At 37.6% G+C, this 16,604-nt stretch overlaps 2 protein-coding genes across 4 annotated transcripts; one reads left to right on the top strand and one right to left on the bottom strand.

Moving 5' to 3' along the window:
* Window positions 1–6,901: 6,901 nt before the first annotated feature.
* On the top strand, window positions 6,902–9,781 carry LOC132036005 (patatin-like protein 3). Its single transcript, XM_059426227.1, has 6 exons — window positions 6,902–7,090; window positions 7,192–7,373; window positions 8,058–8,238; window positions 8,359–8,520; window positions 8,948–9,250; window positions 9,336–9,781. The coding sequence occupies exons 1-6, from the start codon at window positions 6,914–6,916 to the stop codon at window positions 9,567–9,569; spliced, it is 1,239 nt and encodes a 412-aa protein (XP_059282210.1). The 5' UTR covers window positions 6,902–6,913; the 3' UTR covers window positions 9,570–9,781.
* Window positions 9,782–9,893: 112 nt separating this feature from the next.
* LOC132035987 (mitogen-activated protein kinase kinase kinase 5-like) lies at window positions 9,894–15,684 on the bottom strand. Of its 3 annotated transcripts, none has more exons than XM_059426206.1 (10): window positions 14,419–15,684; window positions 12,951–13,550; window positions 12,721–12,808; window positions 12,553–12,615; window positions 12,299–12,462; window positions 12,141–12,216; window positions 11,579–11,638; window positions 11,377–11,502; window positions 10,619–10,828; window positions 9,894–10,532 (listed from the first exon to the last, which is right to left on the bottom strand). In XM_059426206.1, the coding sequence occupies exons 1-10, from the start codon at window positions 14,889–14,891 to the stop codon at window positions 10,461–10,463; spliced, it is 1,932 nt and encodes a 643-aa protein (XP_059282189.1). In that variant the 5' UTR covers window positions 14,892–15,684; the 3' UTR covers window positions 9,894–10,460. The 3 variants fall into 3 exon arrangements, with proteins under 3 accessions (XP_059282189.1, XP_059282181.1, XP_059282197.1); XM_059426198.1 differs by having other exon boundaries at window positions 9,895–10,532; window positions 12,951–13,553; XM_059426214.1 differs by lacking the exon at window positions 9,894–10,532 and having other exon boundaries at window positions 10,693–10,828; window positions 11,347–11,502; window positions 12,951–13,553.
* Between the last annotated feature and the right edge of the window lie 920 nt (window positions 15,685–16,604).

Raw genomic sequence — 16,604 nt, 5'->3', positions numbered from 1 at the left:
TTATTAAATAGAATTAATTTAAATCACACTCAAATAAATCACAAGAAAATAAATTGCAACAAATTAAATTGCGTAAATTAAATAGCGAAAAATAAAGATAGATTTGGAACCAAGGTACCAAATTGCCGGACTAATTTCCAACAAAGTGAAGACGACTAGAATTGCAAATCCACCAAAGCTACTTCGGATTGTTGCAAAATCACCAACTCCACCAACAATATTATAATTCAAAATTAATAATTGAAACTAGAATAAAAATTTATAATATTTAATTGAGAGAAATTTAAAGTGGCTAATTGTTGCAAAGTAGCTATAATTGAGAGAAATTGAGAGAAAGAGAAGAGTGAATTGGTGTGGATTAAAATTGGAAATGAAGAAGGAATTATATAGGGGTGGGGGATGGGTTAAAGTGTGGAAAAAAAAAAGTTTGGGGGGGGGGGAGGGTTGGGGGACCAAAAGGGGCGTTTGGAGCCGTTGGCAACGACCATTTTTGCAAAATGGACCGTTGCCCAACGGTCCAGCCCACACAGTTAACGGCTACATTTTAATTTTTATTTTATTTTGACCGGTTTAACCGGTTCCGGTCCCAAAAAATCAAAACCGGACCGGTAGGTTTTAAACGGTTAACGGTAACCGTTTCCACCAGTTCCTATTCCGATTTTACTGGTCCGGTTACCGGTTTGAACTGGTAAAACCGGACCGGTTGCCAGGCTTAACCGTCCGTGTGGAGGGAATATTATGCTCTATGTCTACTTGGAGAAAATATTTACACATTTACACCACTTAGCTCATAATTTAAGTTTGTGATCCGCTTTAGCCTATATTTGTGTATAAACATCTTTTATACACTATTAATACATTTTTATAAAAACTTGATAAATGATGTATTTTCTCTCAGATACTATGTTATATAATATATTATAATATTGTACTCCCTCTGTTTCAATTTATGTGAACCCATTTGACTGAAAACGACATTTAAGAAAGAGTGAAGACTTTTGAAACTTGTGCTTCAAAATAAGTCTTGAATATTTGTGTGACTGTAAATCATTTCATAAAGTGAATTTGTTTCCAAATTAGGAAAGAGGTCATTCATTTTGGCACGGATTAAAAAGAAAATAGGTTCACATAAATTGAAACAGAGGGAGTATAATATTATATATCGGTCTACGTGGCATAATATTTTATGTTGGGCTGTATGTTTTTGAAAATTTCCCGTGTCTATACTGAACCATTGAGTCGGCCCATCCTAATTGGACCCGCCCCTATAACTTGTAGGAGCAAATAGGTGAGCTAAGGCTAATTATAAGACATATTCAATGTATAAGGAATATTTTTGATCTTTTGCCAATCTAAATTTTAAGGAATGAGCTTGCATCTTAGTTGCAGAGGCGGGGAATTTCTTCCCATCAGATCCCAGATGATGACATCGATGATATAGCCTACGCAGATACACCTAGGCAAAATTCGTAGACACCAAGTGGACGTATTAAAAGATGACATGTGGCGATGGTGACAAGTCAAATTCGAGTCAGCAAGCGAGCGGTTCTGGGAAATCATATGAAGCTCCGGATAAGTAATTTGGTTACCCGCTTCCGGAGGCAGAAACTACAAGAGGCCCGGAGAAGCATGCCAACTCACCGGTCAAACGTCATTTAAGGTGTGACCGTTACAGAAGACCTCAAGTTTCCTCCGGCCTTTATTAGCCTTTATTACCTTTTATTGCAACATTAATATTGGTAATTAAGGGGGCACGATTCATGGAGTTTGTACCACATAGCTTTAGTATAAATAGAGGTACTCATTCTATTGTAAGATATCTGAAAATATATACAAGAAACACCTTGCTCTTATTTGGCTCTTAGTTCTTAATTGCTCTTGTTCAATTAAGCGAAGTTCTGATTGTTCGCTTGCCCAGAGACTCTAGCTCAAAGCTTCTCTAAGGACAGGGCTACACATCTATCTTATGCTCTACTTTCAATTGTCTTGTTAATTATTACTTGCTATTTCATAATTTTGGTTACATGGATCCTGTCATTGATCACGTCTACAAATTCAACTGTATCGATTTTCCGTGTAAACAGTTTGGCACCCACCGTAGGGTCAGGACAATTGTGGTATTAGTGTGACCCACTTTCTTACACTAATTCTCTTTAGATCTTGTTGTTAGATTTAACTACTGCAGATATGACAAACACTACTGATAATCGAACTCATCTCACTACCGGGAATAACGATGGAGCAACTGTCCCAAAAAACGATCTAAATCAAGGGGTTACAGGGGAAACAACACCTACTGATGAAACCCTCGAAGAAGCAATACAGATCGTGAGGGAGCAGCAACGGTCAATAATGGAGGAGATGAAATTCATGAGGCAAACTATCTCAACACTTTTTGGCAATCCAAACGCCAGAGGCAGAAGGCCCGGGGGACTCCTCCGACACCAACTGTCGGAAATGATACACCCAGTGGAGACCACATGGAGGGTAGAACCATTAGGAGTGAAGAACACGCATCCGGGAGCAAGTCCGTCCCAGATGATCCTTTTCGGGCACAAGTCTTACAATTTATGAAAGACATAACTGATAAGATAAACAAAAGCGCTAAGGAAGTGGAAAAGTATACAAAGGAGATTTAAGCCAGTATGGATCAAATCCTGGGGGCTCCACCGGGCCTTGAGGGTCCGGATGCAAAAAAGTACGCTCAGTTAGCTTACAAACCAGAAGCTGCCTCGGAGTTGATCCCGAAGAGATTTAAGATGCCAGATATCCCCAAGTACGATGGCACAACAGCTCCATAGGAGCATATAGCGGCCTACAATATGGCTGTCAAGGAAAATGACCTGAAACTGAATGAGATCGAATCGGTCTTGATCAAGAAATTCGGCGAGACATTGGCTAAAGGGGCTTTAACTTGGTATTCTCTTTTGCCTGAACACTCTATTGATTCATTTTCTATGCTCGTAGATATGTTTATTAAAGCACATGCTGGAGCCCGGAAGGTACGAACGCGAAAGGCAGACATCTTTCGCGCGAGTCGCTCCGTGACTTTATCACCCGGTTACAGAAGGAAAGGATGTTACTGCCCGTGGTTAAGGATGAATGGGCAGCTGAGGCTTTCATTATGGGTCTCAACCCGCTGAGTTCGGATGCATCATGAAAACTCAAGGAAAATTTGCTAGAGTTCCAGGTAACAACGTGGGAAGGTGTTCACAATCGGTATACGTCGAAGATTCGCGTAGAAGATGATCATGTAAATATATTGACATCTTCTACGGCCCGGAATCAAGGTCAACTAAACTTTGATCGGAGGCATTCCAGACACCGGTTTGAACCATACCCGTTAGGACCACAGACTGATAGGAGGCAAGAGTGTTTCCGGAGCGAGTCGCTAGAAAACGACTTAGATGAGGAACAGTAATGTCTATAAACATTGGGGACTGTCGCAATAAGCAGGGGAAGCATCTGAAGATGGCTTCAGGACAGTAAAAAAAAAAAAAAAGGCATTGCGCCCACAGGCATCATGTCCGTTAAAGGTATCGGAGATAGCCCGAAATGGCTCCGGAATAAAGAAAAAGACCGGGACTGCCAGATCGACCTCGGAAAGATAGAAGGAACCAGAATCAAGAACCGGCTAGACCCAATTGGTGTCAGCCCGACCACAATTCTCTTGTAATGTATTTTTTTCATTTCCTGTAAACTGTCGTATATGCAAAGTTGTAAACACTTGTGTACGTTCAAGGAATGGAATGAAGCAAAACTTGCACCTTCTAAACATTCTCGTATATGTTCGAATGAAACAAAATCATTCTTAAATTTGCTCACATTTAAAAGCAAGTAAGGATTACGAATCCGAACAATTGTACTCAAATGAACGGGAGACGTCATCTTCATAAGCACCGAAACATAAGGGCCCTCCCTTATAAAGCCATCCAGTTAAATGACTAAAAGTTCGGATGAAAATTCATGGTCATTAACATCCCCGGCCTCCAAGGCTGCAAGGTTATAAAAAGTTTCGGGTATAACTGAAAACCCTAGAGTCAGGAACTCTAAAATTCAAAGTTTCGTGTACAACTAAAAATTCAAGAGTCAAATTCAAACACTAAAAGGTTTTGGGAAAACTAAAAACCCAAGAGTCAAAACTCAAAGATTAAAAGTTTTAGGTGAACACTAAAAACCCGAGATCAAGATTTCTGTGGTGGTGGTGGTACTTTTTCAGCACTAACTGGTCGTCGATGGTAGAAGAACCAGTGGCGGAGTTACCATATAAATCCCTAAGTACTGCACTCTTTTTCCCTTGGCCTCGTTTTTGTCCCAATTAGTTTTTTCTAACAAGGTTTTTAATGAGGCAATCGCGAGGGTGACTACACGACTTCCTGGCAAGAAGGGGAAAATCTTCCACTTCCCTGTCTCAGCGAGTAACCGGAAAGTGGGGGGACTATCTGTATAGGGAAAAATTCATAGACACCAAGTGGACGTATTAAAAGATGACACATGACGATGGTGACAAGTCAGATTCGAGTCAGCAAGCTAGGGGTTTCGAAAAAATCATACGAAGCTCGGGGTAAGTAATTTGGTAACCTGCTTTCAGAGGCAGAAACTACAAGAGGCCCGGAGAAGCATGCCTACTCACCGATCAAACGTCATTTAAGATGTGGCCGTTACAGAAATGTTACAGAAGACCTCAAGTTTCCTTCGGCCTTTATTACAGTTTATTACCTTTTATTGCAACATTAATATTAGTAATTAAGGGGGCATGATTCATGGAATTTGTACCCCATAGCTCTAGTATAAATAGAGGTACTCATTCTATTGTAAGACATCTGAAAATATATACAAGAAACACCTTGCTCTTATTTTGCTCTTAGTTACTAATTGCTCTTGTTCAATTAAGCGAAGTTTTGATTGTTCGCTTGCCGGAGACTCTAGCTCAAAGCTTCTCTAAGGCCCCGGCTACACATCTAGCTTATGCTCTGCTTTCAATTGTCTTGTTAATTATTACTTGCTATTTCATAATTTTGGTTACATTGATCCACGTGTCCTTGACCACGTCTACAAATTCAACTGTACCGATTTTCCGTGTAAACAACACCCAGGAAGTTATTTGTGGATTTACTTATCTTACGTACTGAACTTTCTAATTACCAACTGTAAAATTTTATTTTTTTCTGATTTCTCCATCCTGTACTGTATATATTAGCACGACGCCTAAATATCCTTTTGTAACCATGCTTGAATAAGGTCTCATTTTATTTTTATTAGGACTAAGGCGGTTGAATTTGAATATACATATGAATATTAAGATGTTGTAACTGTTTGTTTTCTCTAGAATGTATAAAGTTTAGCCTTATTTATAACTAATAATCTAATACTATCACAATTATTTTAAAAAAAAATTATATGGTGGTTGGTGGTGGCGTAGGATGATATATAGTGATGATTGGAGGTACGTAGTAGCTAGTGTTGTTGATGGTGGTTGAAAATAGTGGTTAATGATGATGATTGAAGATGGCCGTTGATAGTGATGACTGATAGTTGTGGCGGACGATAATAGTAGCTAATGGTAGTAAAGATGATTGATAGTGATGGTTGGTGAAATATAGTGGTGGGTGGTGGTGGTGATTGTCCCTAGTGATTTGTCAACACCCAAATCCACGTGACTAACATCCGATACACTAACTGGCCCGAGAGAATCAAACTCATATAATGTACCTCGATCATATGCAGGAAAACCATAGTAATCGCGGACGCCATTTGAAAAATATTTATTTGTTCAAATCAGGTCATGAAACATATTGAAATACAAAACTCATAACTGCTTTCTTATCTATTAAAGTCAGTTTCAACACGTGAAAATATTCTCGAGCACTAAAAGCTTATCAATATACACTCAGCTAATCTGAACAAGCTCCTTATTTCATCAATCTCACCATGTCCCTGGGTGGTAGATTACTTGTCTTTATGTTTGCACATCAAAGAAGCGAATATATTTTTCACAATATTCATAGCCAGCTTCCAAGCAAGATGGAGAAACCTTTTTCACTAAGTTGGTGCTTTGTTTAAGTAAACAACAGCAATCGTGTTCTTCAATGTGCAGCACGATCTCTTTTTCTTCGGGGGAAAGATAACATTAGTCCATTAATAATACTAGTGAACGTGACTGAGAGATCAACATTATATTTTTGTTTATTGACCTCATTAAAGTAGGGCAAGTCAATTTAAGGACTCATAAAATTTTAATCATGGGAAATCTTCAAGATGTGATCGAGGCAAAATAAGGAGTTACATAATTTAATGCAAGCTTCTAATCGCCAGATATATAAGATAAAATACACCTCATAATCACATGTGCATTCCCCACAAAATGAATAACAAAGAAAGAAAGAAAGAAATTTTTTGTCATGTGGAGCCTTGAAGGAGTACATGTAAATTAAATTTTGTAGAGTCAACGAAAAGGCGACGGGAAAAGGGGATCAAATCACATGTCAATTACCTAGAATAAGGAAGAAAAATGAAAAAAATTCCATGAAGTTCCAACACAACTCGAGATCCTAACAAGAGTTGATATTTTCCTTTTAAGTCACTAAAAAGTGTGTAACGAAGAGTGGAAATACGGTTATATATAAATGAATTTAAATTATATCCATGGTACTGTAAAATTCTTTTGCATCATTAACAATGCAATTTAACTTATTATAACATATTATCTATGATTATTAATTTACTTGTAAGTTACTATCCTTTTTTATTCTTATTAAAGAAATCGTTACATGCAATAATTAAATGATCTGATTATGTAAATTTTGTTTACAATGTCATGTGCATGGAAGTTAAACTCCAGTATAAATGTGCCTTCACCTAGACATAGGTGTTGCCAATTGCTAAGCCGCTAAGTAGCTATTCTTGATACAGTATGACTAGGACTTTTGTAGCTGCTCTTGCTCTGCTAGTAACCTTCCTAGTCTTGCAACCTCCTATAGCTTTTGCTGCTACAAAGGGAAAGACGGTAACAGTTTTAAGCATAGACGGAGGTGGCATCAGAGGCATTATTCCTGGAACTATTCTTGCTTTCCTTGAATCTAAACTTCAGGTACTCATGATCAACCACTTTATCTATTACTATATCAGGTACTCATATATATATATATTGCATGCAATGATATATACTTAAAACCTTTTTGGCTATGCTAGGAACTTGATGGACCCAATGCAAGAGTTGCAGACTACTTTGATGTGGTAGCTGGAACGAGTACAGGTGGACTAGTAACCACAATGCTCACAGCTCCAAACAAGGAGAATCGCCCTTTATATGCCGCAAAAGACATTACCAACTTCTACTTTGAGCACGGCCCTAAAATCTTTAGTGGGAGCAGGTTAGAACTATTGACATTATTCTAGCTAATGTTTCTTAATTTTCATAAGTTTAATTGCTGAAACACTAACTTCAGGCGTTGTTTGGTTCAGAAAGAAGTTATAACACGAAAAGTAATACATGAATTAGTTATAGGGGGGATTAGTTATATGGAGATTAGTTATGTTGGGACTATTTTTTATCTAATGTTTGGTTCATTCATTAATATGGGATATATCCAACAACATGCATGTCTTTATCCTAGACAATAATACTGGTATGACTAATACCATCCTCACCTATGTTATAACTAATAAAGGGCAGCCCGGTGCACTAACATCCCACTGAGGTCCGGGGAAGCGCTGGACCACAAAGCCTTACCCTTCATTTTTGCATAGGTTGAAAACATTACCAAACAAGAGATTAATTAATAAATAATATCAAAGCTAATACCAGTATTATTTTCTCTAATATTTCCTACCGAACGACCCCTAACTAAGAGGCGAATTCAATATTCAAAATTGATGGATTCAACTATTTATGGTTCAGATTGAATTAATATTTGTCAAAATTTTTGCGTTTTCACATATATAAATCTATGTTTCATGTCATGAACAAGGGGTTAAGTTCAAATAATAAGACATAGATTGCTTGTCTCTGTGAACACTTTACTAATGGCAATTTTTATGTGTATCTAATGAAGCAGCAACAACTTGGTGAAGAGGCTCACAAATTTATTTGGGGGGCCAAAGTATGATGGCAAATACCTGAGATCCTTGGTTAGGTCGGAACTAGGCAATCTTACTATGAATCAAACGTTGACTCATACAGTTATCCCAACTTTTGATATCAAGCGCCTTCAACCCATCATTTTCACGACGACTGATGTACGTATAGTCTTCTTCACCTAAATAAATAAAGTTCTTTATGTTTTGGTACTACTCTATTTTCTGCTAATTAATGTAATGCACATGATGCTGATATTCATATTTATGTACACTGAACAGGCAAGAGCAAGTATGACTAAGAATGCACGACTATCGGACGTGTGTCTTGGTACCTCAGCGGCACCCACTTATTTCCCTGCATACTATTTTGAGACAAAGAATGCTCAAGGGGAAGTACATACATTTGATCTAATTGATGGAGGTGTAGCTGCAAATAATCCAGTGAGTAGCAATTTGAAAAAGAGCAGAACATCTATATTTTTATTTTAATGTAGTAAACTGTTGGGGGTTTGGCCTTGACCTCTACCCGTATAATAACCAAAAAGTGAATACATAAAAAAGCGGATATAATGCCCGATTTTCACAGTTCCATGAGGATTAAATTTAACCAATCCTTAACAAGAGATGACATATCTAGGTAGACATGTCATAACTATGTAACTTTACACCTTGATTGAGATGATTAATTCCTCTCGTACTATACATATAAGTAAGTGTCAAGCCTACAAAAATAGCTACAAGTAACACCGTATATAAAAGATTACTCAAACTTGTTCCTGTCTTTGTAAGATCAGCAGAGTGTATATATCAAACTCTTTGTAGGAATTCAGATATTTGAACAACATTTTTTTTTTTAATCTATTGGCAGACTCTACTGGCAATTACTCACATTTCAAGAGAAATCATGACGAAAAGACTGCAATATGAGGATATGCAAACCGTAGACTGCAAGAAAATGTTGGTTTTGTCACTTGGCACTGGCACAGGCAAGAACAAAGAGAAGTATAATGCTGCCATGGCTTCAAGATGGGGCGTACTTGGTTGGATGTACAACAATGGTTCCAGTCCATTGCTAGATATTTATAGTGATGCAAGTGCGGATATGGTGGATATACATGTTTCAACGTTGTTTCAGTCCCTTCACAGCCAGAAGAATTACCTCAGAATTCAGGTTTGATCATCAACTTGAAGTTATAAGGATTCCTCTTTGACGCATATATATACGCTTTTCATGATGACTTAATATATTTGAACAGAACGATAGTATGATCGGAGAGGCAGCATCTACGGATATTTCAACCATAAAAAACATGCAGACACTAGTGCAGATTGGTAAAAATCTACTGAAGGAGCCTGTGTCAAGGGTCAACTTGGAGACGGGCCGCGTTGAAGCAGTTCATGGGGAAGGCACAAATGAAGAAGCTCTTACTCGCTTTGCTAAGTTGCTCTCAGAGGAAAGAAAGCTCCGACAATTAGGGACGGCTCACTAAAATTAGTGACACTAGGCTAAACTTTAATAAGAGGTCTTAAGTTTATTTTCAGTAAAACTATTTTTAACTTTTTTAGATGCAAATTTCTTCTAATTTCGTTGTCATTTAATTATCTAGATTGAGAACTTGTTCTTATAGAACACTCTCCCGTGTATTTTGAATAGCTTTTTTCAGTAATTTAAATGGAGCTACTTAGATAGTGAGGATTCATATAGCTGACCCCAACTTGCTTGGACAGAGGCTTAGTTTTTGTTATATGTTTGCCAAAGCTTTGCTTTGTTGAATTCATTCAGCTGCTATTACATTACACAATAAGCTATCACGTAGTACCTTAAAGATTGATAGTTAACTCATACAATTTTCAAAGGGTTTCAGTATCATTGATTTTTGTCGTTGCAGCTGTATAGTTGTCGTGGAAGCTCAATTTTTTTCAATTAATACACAAAAGATAAGATCGAAGCTCTGCAGGGCAATTTCCTGGACCATAAACCTATCTTCCTCTCAAGTTCTAAACATTGATGAGGGGGGAGTACCCCCTGGCTCCAACTCCCTATGGCTCCAAGCTATCTATAGAGCACATTGATAAAGGCCAGTAATGTTTTCACAAAGTCCTGATCTCTTTAGAAAACCACATCAATAAAGATGAGTATACCTATTTAGAACTTCGGAAGATAGGTAGCTTGCTTCCAAGCCACTGAACCAGATGGGCATGTACTCATAGTAGTCGGCCCAGAATGCCTCTGTTCTTTAATGGGGGATGAACTGGGGACGACCATGGGAGTTGAACGAGCAAAATAGCACGGGGCAGGCAGACATTAAAGTGAATTTGCCCATCTGAGCATTCCATCTTCGGATCGCAACTTTTACTTCTTAGCCAGCTCTTTGCAAATGCTATCTTTCTAATGATACATGCACTGAGTCAAGTTTATAACTTAGCTGATCCCTTTGAGAATGCAACTTTTCCTGTCAAAAGTATACTCATGGCATGAAGAAACGCAACCAGCAGAAGAGGAAAGGGAGGGGGAGAAGAAGGGACTGAATGTACATACTGTGAGTCTTATGCCGTTAAGTTGCTGGACAAAAGAAGGAACTTCTGGCTGATGTGAAATTCTCACAAATCGATGTTCTAGCAACGTGCTAGCTGATGGCCTCTCTGCTGGATTTCTACGGAAACAACAATGCAAGAAATCTTTTCCTTCCGGTGATAATGATTCAGGTATTGGTGGGGTATATTTTAGAACCTTGAACATTGCTGCAGCCTACAATAGTTAGATTAAATGATAGAATCAACTTCATGTATTTGTACCTGTAAAAGGTTAATATGGCACTGCATGATCTTGCTTTTTGGTGAAAGTATACAAACAAAGCTTGCACAAGTAGATTATAAACAAAGACTCATGTGGCCATAATTTTTCTGCTGCCTGACATTCCTCCATTTCTGATGTTGTAAAGTTCAAGCAGCAGTTAATGATTTGATAGATTCAAAGCTTGATTTTGAGTTTCGACCAAAGGAAAATCTAAACATGGTGAAAGATATCTTTAACTCTGTTAGATGGCCAATGACAAAAATAAAGTTACATTGGGAGAAATCAGATATTTTATTACACTAATGCCTTGGTCTAACGGAATACCAACTGCACAACTAGAGTAACAAATTATGACCCCTTGACACAAGAAAATTTAGCATGATTAGTATTTATTTGCTAAGTTCTTGGAGCCCTGTGAATCTAAGAGAAACATGCTATGAAATTGATCTCTGTCAGGAAAGAGCACGTACGAGCTAAAAATGCAGAAATAAAGTCCTTACTGCTTCGTATTCACTCCAAGGTGGTTTGCCATTCAGCATCTCAATTATAGTACAACCCAAACTCCATATATCAATAGCTAAGGCAAGATCGCTACTATTATCCCTCTGCATAACCGATTGCAAGAGCTGCAGGAAACAGAAAATATAAGCTGTGGGAAGTGAAAGAACATAATTAGAAACATGTGCTGTTGAGGGTAAGTACCTCAGGGGCCATCCAATATGGACTTCCTTTTAAAGAGAGATTAGCTGAGTGCCCGTTTAGCTGCATAACAAGACGTAAGGTTCAACGAATAATATAACAACAGCCAGTCTGTCATTCCAGGATCTTTTAATAACATCTGAGAGTGACGACATTAAAATTTTGTTGCAACTATTGTTGTTGTCTTTCTCAAGCTAACTGTTCTTGTTTGACATAGTAATTCTCGAAGATATAGTAGCAGAAGAGATTATTTTGGCCTCAGAAACTGGTTTCAACCTCCCCCCCCCCCCCCCCCCAAAAAAAAAAAAAAAAAAAAAAGAAATCATCTAAAGACATTCACAGCTGTTATTGCAAAAAAAAAATGGAATGTTTAAACTCTGATATTTCTCCAAAATACTAAAGAGGAAGCATCTAAAAGCCCATATTAACAGTCCACTGTGAAGAGATTTACCATGTAAAGCACAAAGATCTATGGATCAATCATTACATTCAACTAAATAGAACACCATTCTTTACTCACAAAAAACTGCAAATAGAAAAATGATTTGAGATTCGAGTAACTTACATGCTTAGCCATCCCAAAGTCTGCAAGCTTGACAACCCCATAAGCATCAACAAGCAAATTAGCCCCTTTAATGTCCCTATACAAGAAAATATTTCAAAATTTGTTCTTCATAAGGTTCTATATCTTATTTCTCTCATAGTTGAATATCTGATTGTTACCTGTGAATGGTCTTTTTACTATGCAAGTAAGCTAACCCGCAAAGAATATGGCGTGTGAAATTCCTCACGATGGATTCTGTAATTGCTCCACAATGGTCTTGGATAAATTTATTGATTGACCCAGGATGAACATACTCCAGATAAATGTAAAACGTGTCATCAACCTGCAATATCAACGAAGAAAACACTTTCATGAAAGAGTATGTGCAAGGATGAGTCAAGTTTATAAGTTGTTGTAAATAACAATTTCTTACTATTTCACTTCCATAATACTGGACAATGTTTGGGTGTTTGAGATGGCTGAGAACATTGATTTCCTACACCAACATAAAGAATAAAGATTACAAAAATTTGAAACCCATTTCAAGCTTGTAACTTATGGGGAAAAGGAAATGTGTTCATATCAATGAAGGAAATCCGACCTGTTCTAGTTGCCTTATAGACTCAGCAGATTTTGGATCATCTGGTAATAATTCAACTTCTTTCAGCGCACATAAAGCTCCTGTTTCTCTGGTTAAGAAGAATTCATGAAGCTACATTAGAAAATTATGGACTTAAGTTATATACACTGGTATTATAATTAAATTTTATTCAATCAGCATTTATAACATCACACAGATATGCAACGACATCAACAAGAACATTTATATACCTGTTTGATGCTACGTAAACACTTCCAAATGTCCCACGACCAATAAGCTTTCCTTTTTTCCACTGGCTTTTAACAGGTGTTATATCTGTTTTAGGGGTAGGTGGTGAAACGGGAGGGGTAGCTAGAGGAGGAAGGGGTAAAGGATGGACATTGGCTTGAGCACAAGTACTCTCGCGACGCGCCATTGGACTCAAATGATCATTTGGTAGTGGATGATGTAAAGGTGAAGCAGGTCCACTTGGACTCTTGGATGTTCGCTGAGGACTTAATCTTGGACTGTGAAGAGGAGAACTATCAACACTACTAAAAGCATGGTTATAAGAGAAACCTAAACCATGATGGGCATCCGAATTAGGAGGCATCTCTGGGGCAGACCAAACTTGAAAAACACTAGGAGGTGTCACGAAAAGAGGACTCATTGTATGATCATGACCACTTTTTAGATGGCTATGTGCAGGACTTGCATAAGGACTCGTCGGAGCACTTGTCCAGAAATCAGGAGGGATTCTGTCGGGGACAAGAAGCATCCGAGGTGGCATCTTCCTGGACAACGGAGTTGCAGAGTGCTCTGTTCTCTTTCGAGCATCTTGGCTTAATAGTCTGCTGAAATATAAAACAAAGAACAGTTTTGTTAGGTCTATATAATCTACAACTGATAAAACTGACTAAATGAGTTCCAGTTGCAAGCTATGCCTAGAGAAAAAGTAAATGTGTATATAAAAATTTGGCTGCAAACTTTGAAATTGAAAAGAAAGGAAAGGAAAAACACAAGGAAGTATCAATGACTTCAATTCATGTCCTAGTAAACTAACCCTTGCCCAACTTTTCCTTTTCCTTCTCTTTCACACGGGTAAATACCCATAAATAAACTAGACTATCTCCTCCAAAAGTGATTAATTTTGCAAATTTTCAGCCCCAAACCGAAAAAGAAGATCACATGACAGAAGAAAAACTGAGTAAAAATATTTCGTTCGATCAAACTACCAGGATTCCAAATTAGACAAAGTCAGTTAAGCATAAAAGTACTCTATATTTAGAGAATTGTCCAAAATATCATGAGTCAACCAACTACACCCCTAAAATATTTGCTTGTAAAATGCCCAATTCATTCACGAGAAAAGTTTTTTAGACACCTAGTGGTTACAAGACAGCTTAGAAGGAACTAGGAAGCATTTTGTGGATTCACACAAATGTCATTAAAAATTGAGGCGATGAGAAAAGGATCCATTTGAGCAAAACAAGAAACAATAGTGCAATATTAACTCCGTGGTATGAGCTCGTTCGCATTGCCGGTCCCAATCCCGGATAAAGGAGGAGTGTCGAGGGTTAATCGGAAACAACCTCTCCATCCCATAAAGGTAAGGATAAGGCTGCGTACATATTACCCTCTCCAGATCTCACTTGTGGATTACACTGGGATTGTTGTTGTAAGAAACAATAGTGCAATATTATAGAAAATTTCACATACCCCTCTCGTGTTGTTCCGCTATTAATATTATGTGCATCGCCATTGAAAGCATCCGTCCTTTCTCTATCTTTTTCCCTTTCCGTTTCCTCTCCACCTTTATGATGCAAAACTCCATGTCTAGGCGAAGGAAGTGGTACACTTGGGGCCTGAACCAAATTAGGATGTTGACGTAGTATGACATCCAAGTCCGGCAAAGGGAGAGGCTGCGGTGGTGGGCGACCCTCCACCGGAGAACTCTCATACGAACATTGAGAACGCCAGTCATCTATGACGTCGTTGTGGTGGTGTTGCCCGGGCTTCTTCTTCTTACGTGATATTTGACGGATACGACTACGCGTGCCGAAGAGTGCTGATTTCAGCACGCCACGGCCGCTCCCACGCGTGACGATCACGCTATCATCGGAATGAACCTTCCTGTTGGAGGATGATGATGATCGTGTGGAAGATGAGAATGCGCTCTGCCACCAATGCATTTTGCATGCAGTTGACGTGACAGAGCCACAAATTCTGATAAGTAGGTTAAAAGAATTACCCTGAATCACCTTGATGTTAAGGTGATTCAAGAATATGTATATATGAAGAAAAAAAAAAGTATCTATTTACATGGTAAAATTTTGCGATAAAGGAAATTCATTGAACATTCCACCTTGCTCGGTTGCTCCACCCTGATTGCATGTGATGGTTGAGATTACATAATGCGTTGCATGCATGCAGGAAATGATCAATTAAAACTTGAAGGTGAAGATGTTTTAAGAGGAATACCAAGAATGGCATCGATGAGCAACGTCGTAATTTCAAACTAATGTGATAAATCCTGATAGTTTATGAAGAAGATAGAAACTCCAAAATAAATAAGTTTTTTTTGAATACCTCAATCAGAAATAAGTTGGATCAGCTATATAAATTTTCAAATCGGGTACTAAATGAATAGGAATATTTTTAAAGAAAAACAGCCGGATCGAGGAGAAGGAAGAGAGCACAATAATGGAGTTATTGTCCTCCTTGAGTTACCGGAAAAATGTAGAAAGAAGGAGGCAATGAACAGGATTAAGGAAGAAGGTGGATAAGATAACCTGCAGGGTAATTACAGCAATGTAATTGTACCCGAAAGGGAGGGCAGGACAACTATATTTATCCTACGGTCAAAATAACCATACCAATTTTTTTTTATTTTCTTCTTCTAGAGCATTTCTTTTCTTCTTCTTTTTCTGGCTAAAGTCAGATACATTAGACTACATATTTACATATGTCTTTCTCATGGTTCGGAAATGCGGAAATGCTATGTCCCGTTTATTTGGTACGGTTGACTACCTGTACATGCAATGTATAGACCAACGCAGTATTGGACCCACCCCCTTAAACTGATTCCTTTAATTTTATCGTACTAGCTCTATTTCCTTTCTCTTTCATTTCCTTAGTGTACATATTATTCTCTTCTTTACAGTTTGTGTATTTTTAGGAACATATGATTCTCTTCGTTACAAACTTGAATTAAGAAGTTCTTATGGGAAAGAAGAAACGTATATGAGATAGATCTAAACATTGATATATGAGATGTTGACACCTAATTTTTGACCTCCGATAAGTTTACTTAATTATTCAGAGTCCCTGAACAGCAAACGGAGCAAAATATGCATTACAGAAGTAAAACACAATTTTACAAAAAATTGTCCCGGTGACATTTTGCCATTACATTTGGCAAAACACCGACAAGAGTACAACCGTATCTTATTTCACATTTTTTTGCGTATTTCTAAGGAATTCAAGAATATTCGTTTATTTTCTCAAAGAAGTAAAACAATTACGAGGAACTTGAATTGATTAAGTAAAATGATAAGTGCATTTTATTTTAGCAAGTAACCGTTTAAGTTAGAGTTCGTTTAATTTTCGAAGATCAATTTTAGTTGTAATTAAAATAATTTGATTATGCTAAAACGAAAAGCTTTATTTTTTAAATTATAGTATTTGAAAATTGGCCTGGAATATGGTGTATACAATATATATATATATATATATATATATATATATATATATATATATATATATATATATATATATATATATATATATATACATACATCTACGGTATACAAGACATATTTAGGAAAATACATTAAAACACGGGCTCCCCTTTTCTTGTTTTTAAATTTGCTGGGTCCAGCCCGATAAGGCCGATCCGGCCCAAC

Source organism: Lycium ferocissimum, chromosome 2 (assembly GCF_029784015.1).
Source record: "Lycium ferocissimum isolate CSIRO_LF1 chromosome 2, AGI_CSIRO_Lferr_CH_V1, whole genome shotgun sequence".
Classification (NCBI taxonomy): Eukaryota; Viridiplantae; Streptophyta; class Magnoliopsida; order Solanales; family Solanaceae; genus Lycium; species Lycium ferocissimum.
The sequence above is the reverse complement of the archived record's forward strand: the minus strand, read 5'-3'. Positions and strand labels throughout refer to the sequence as shown.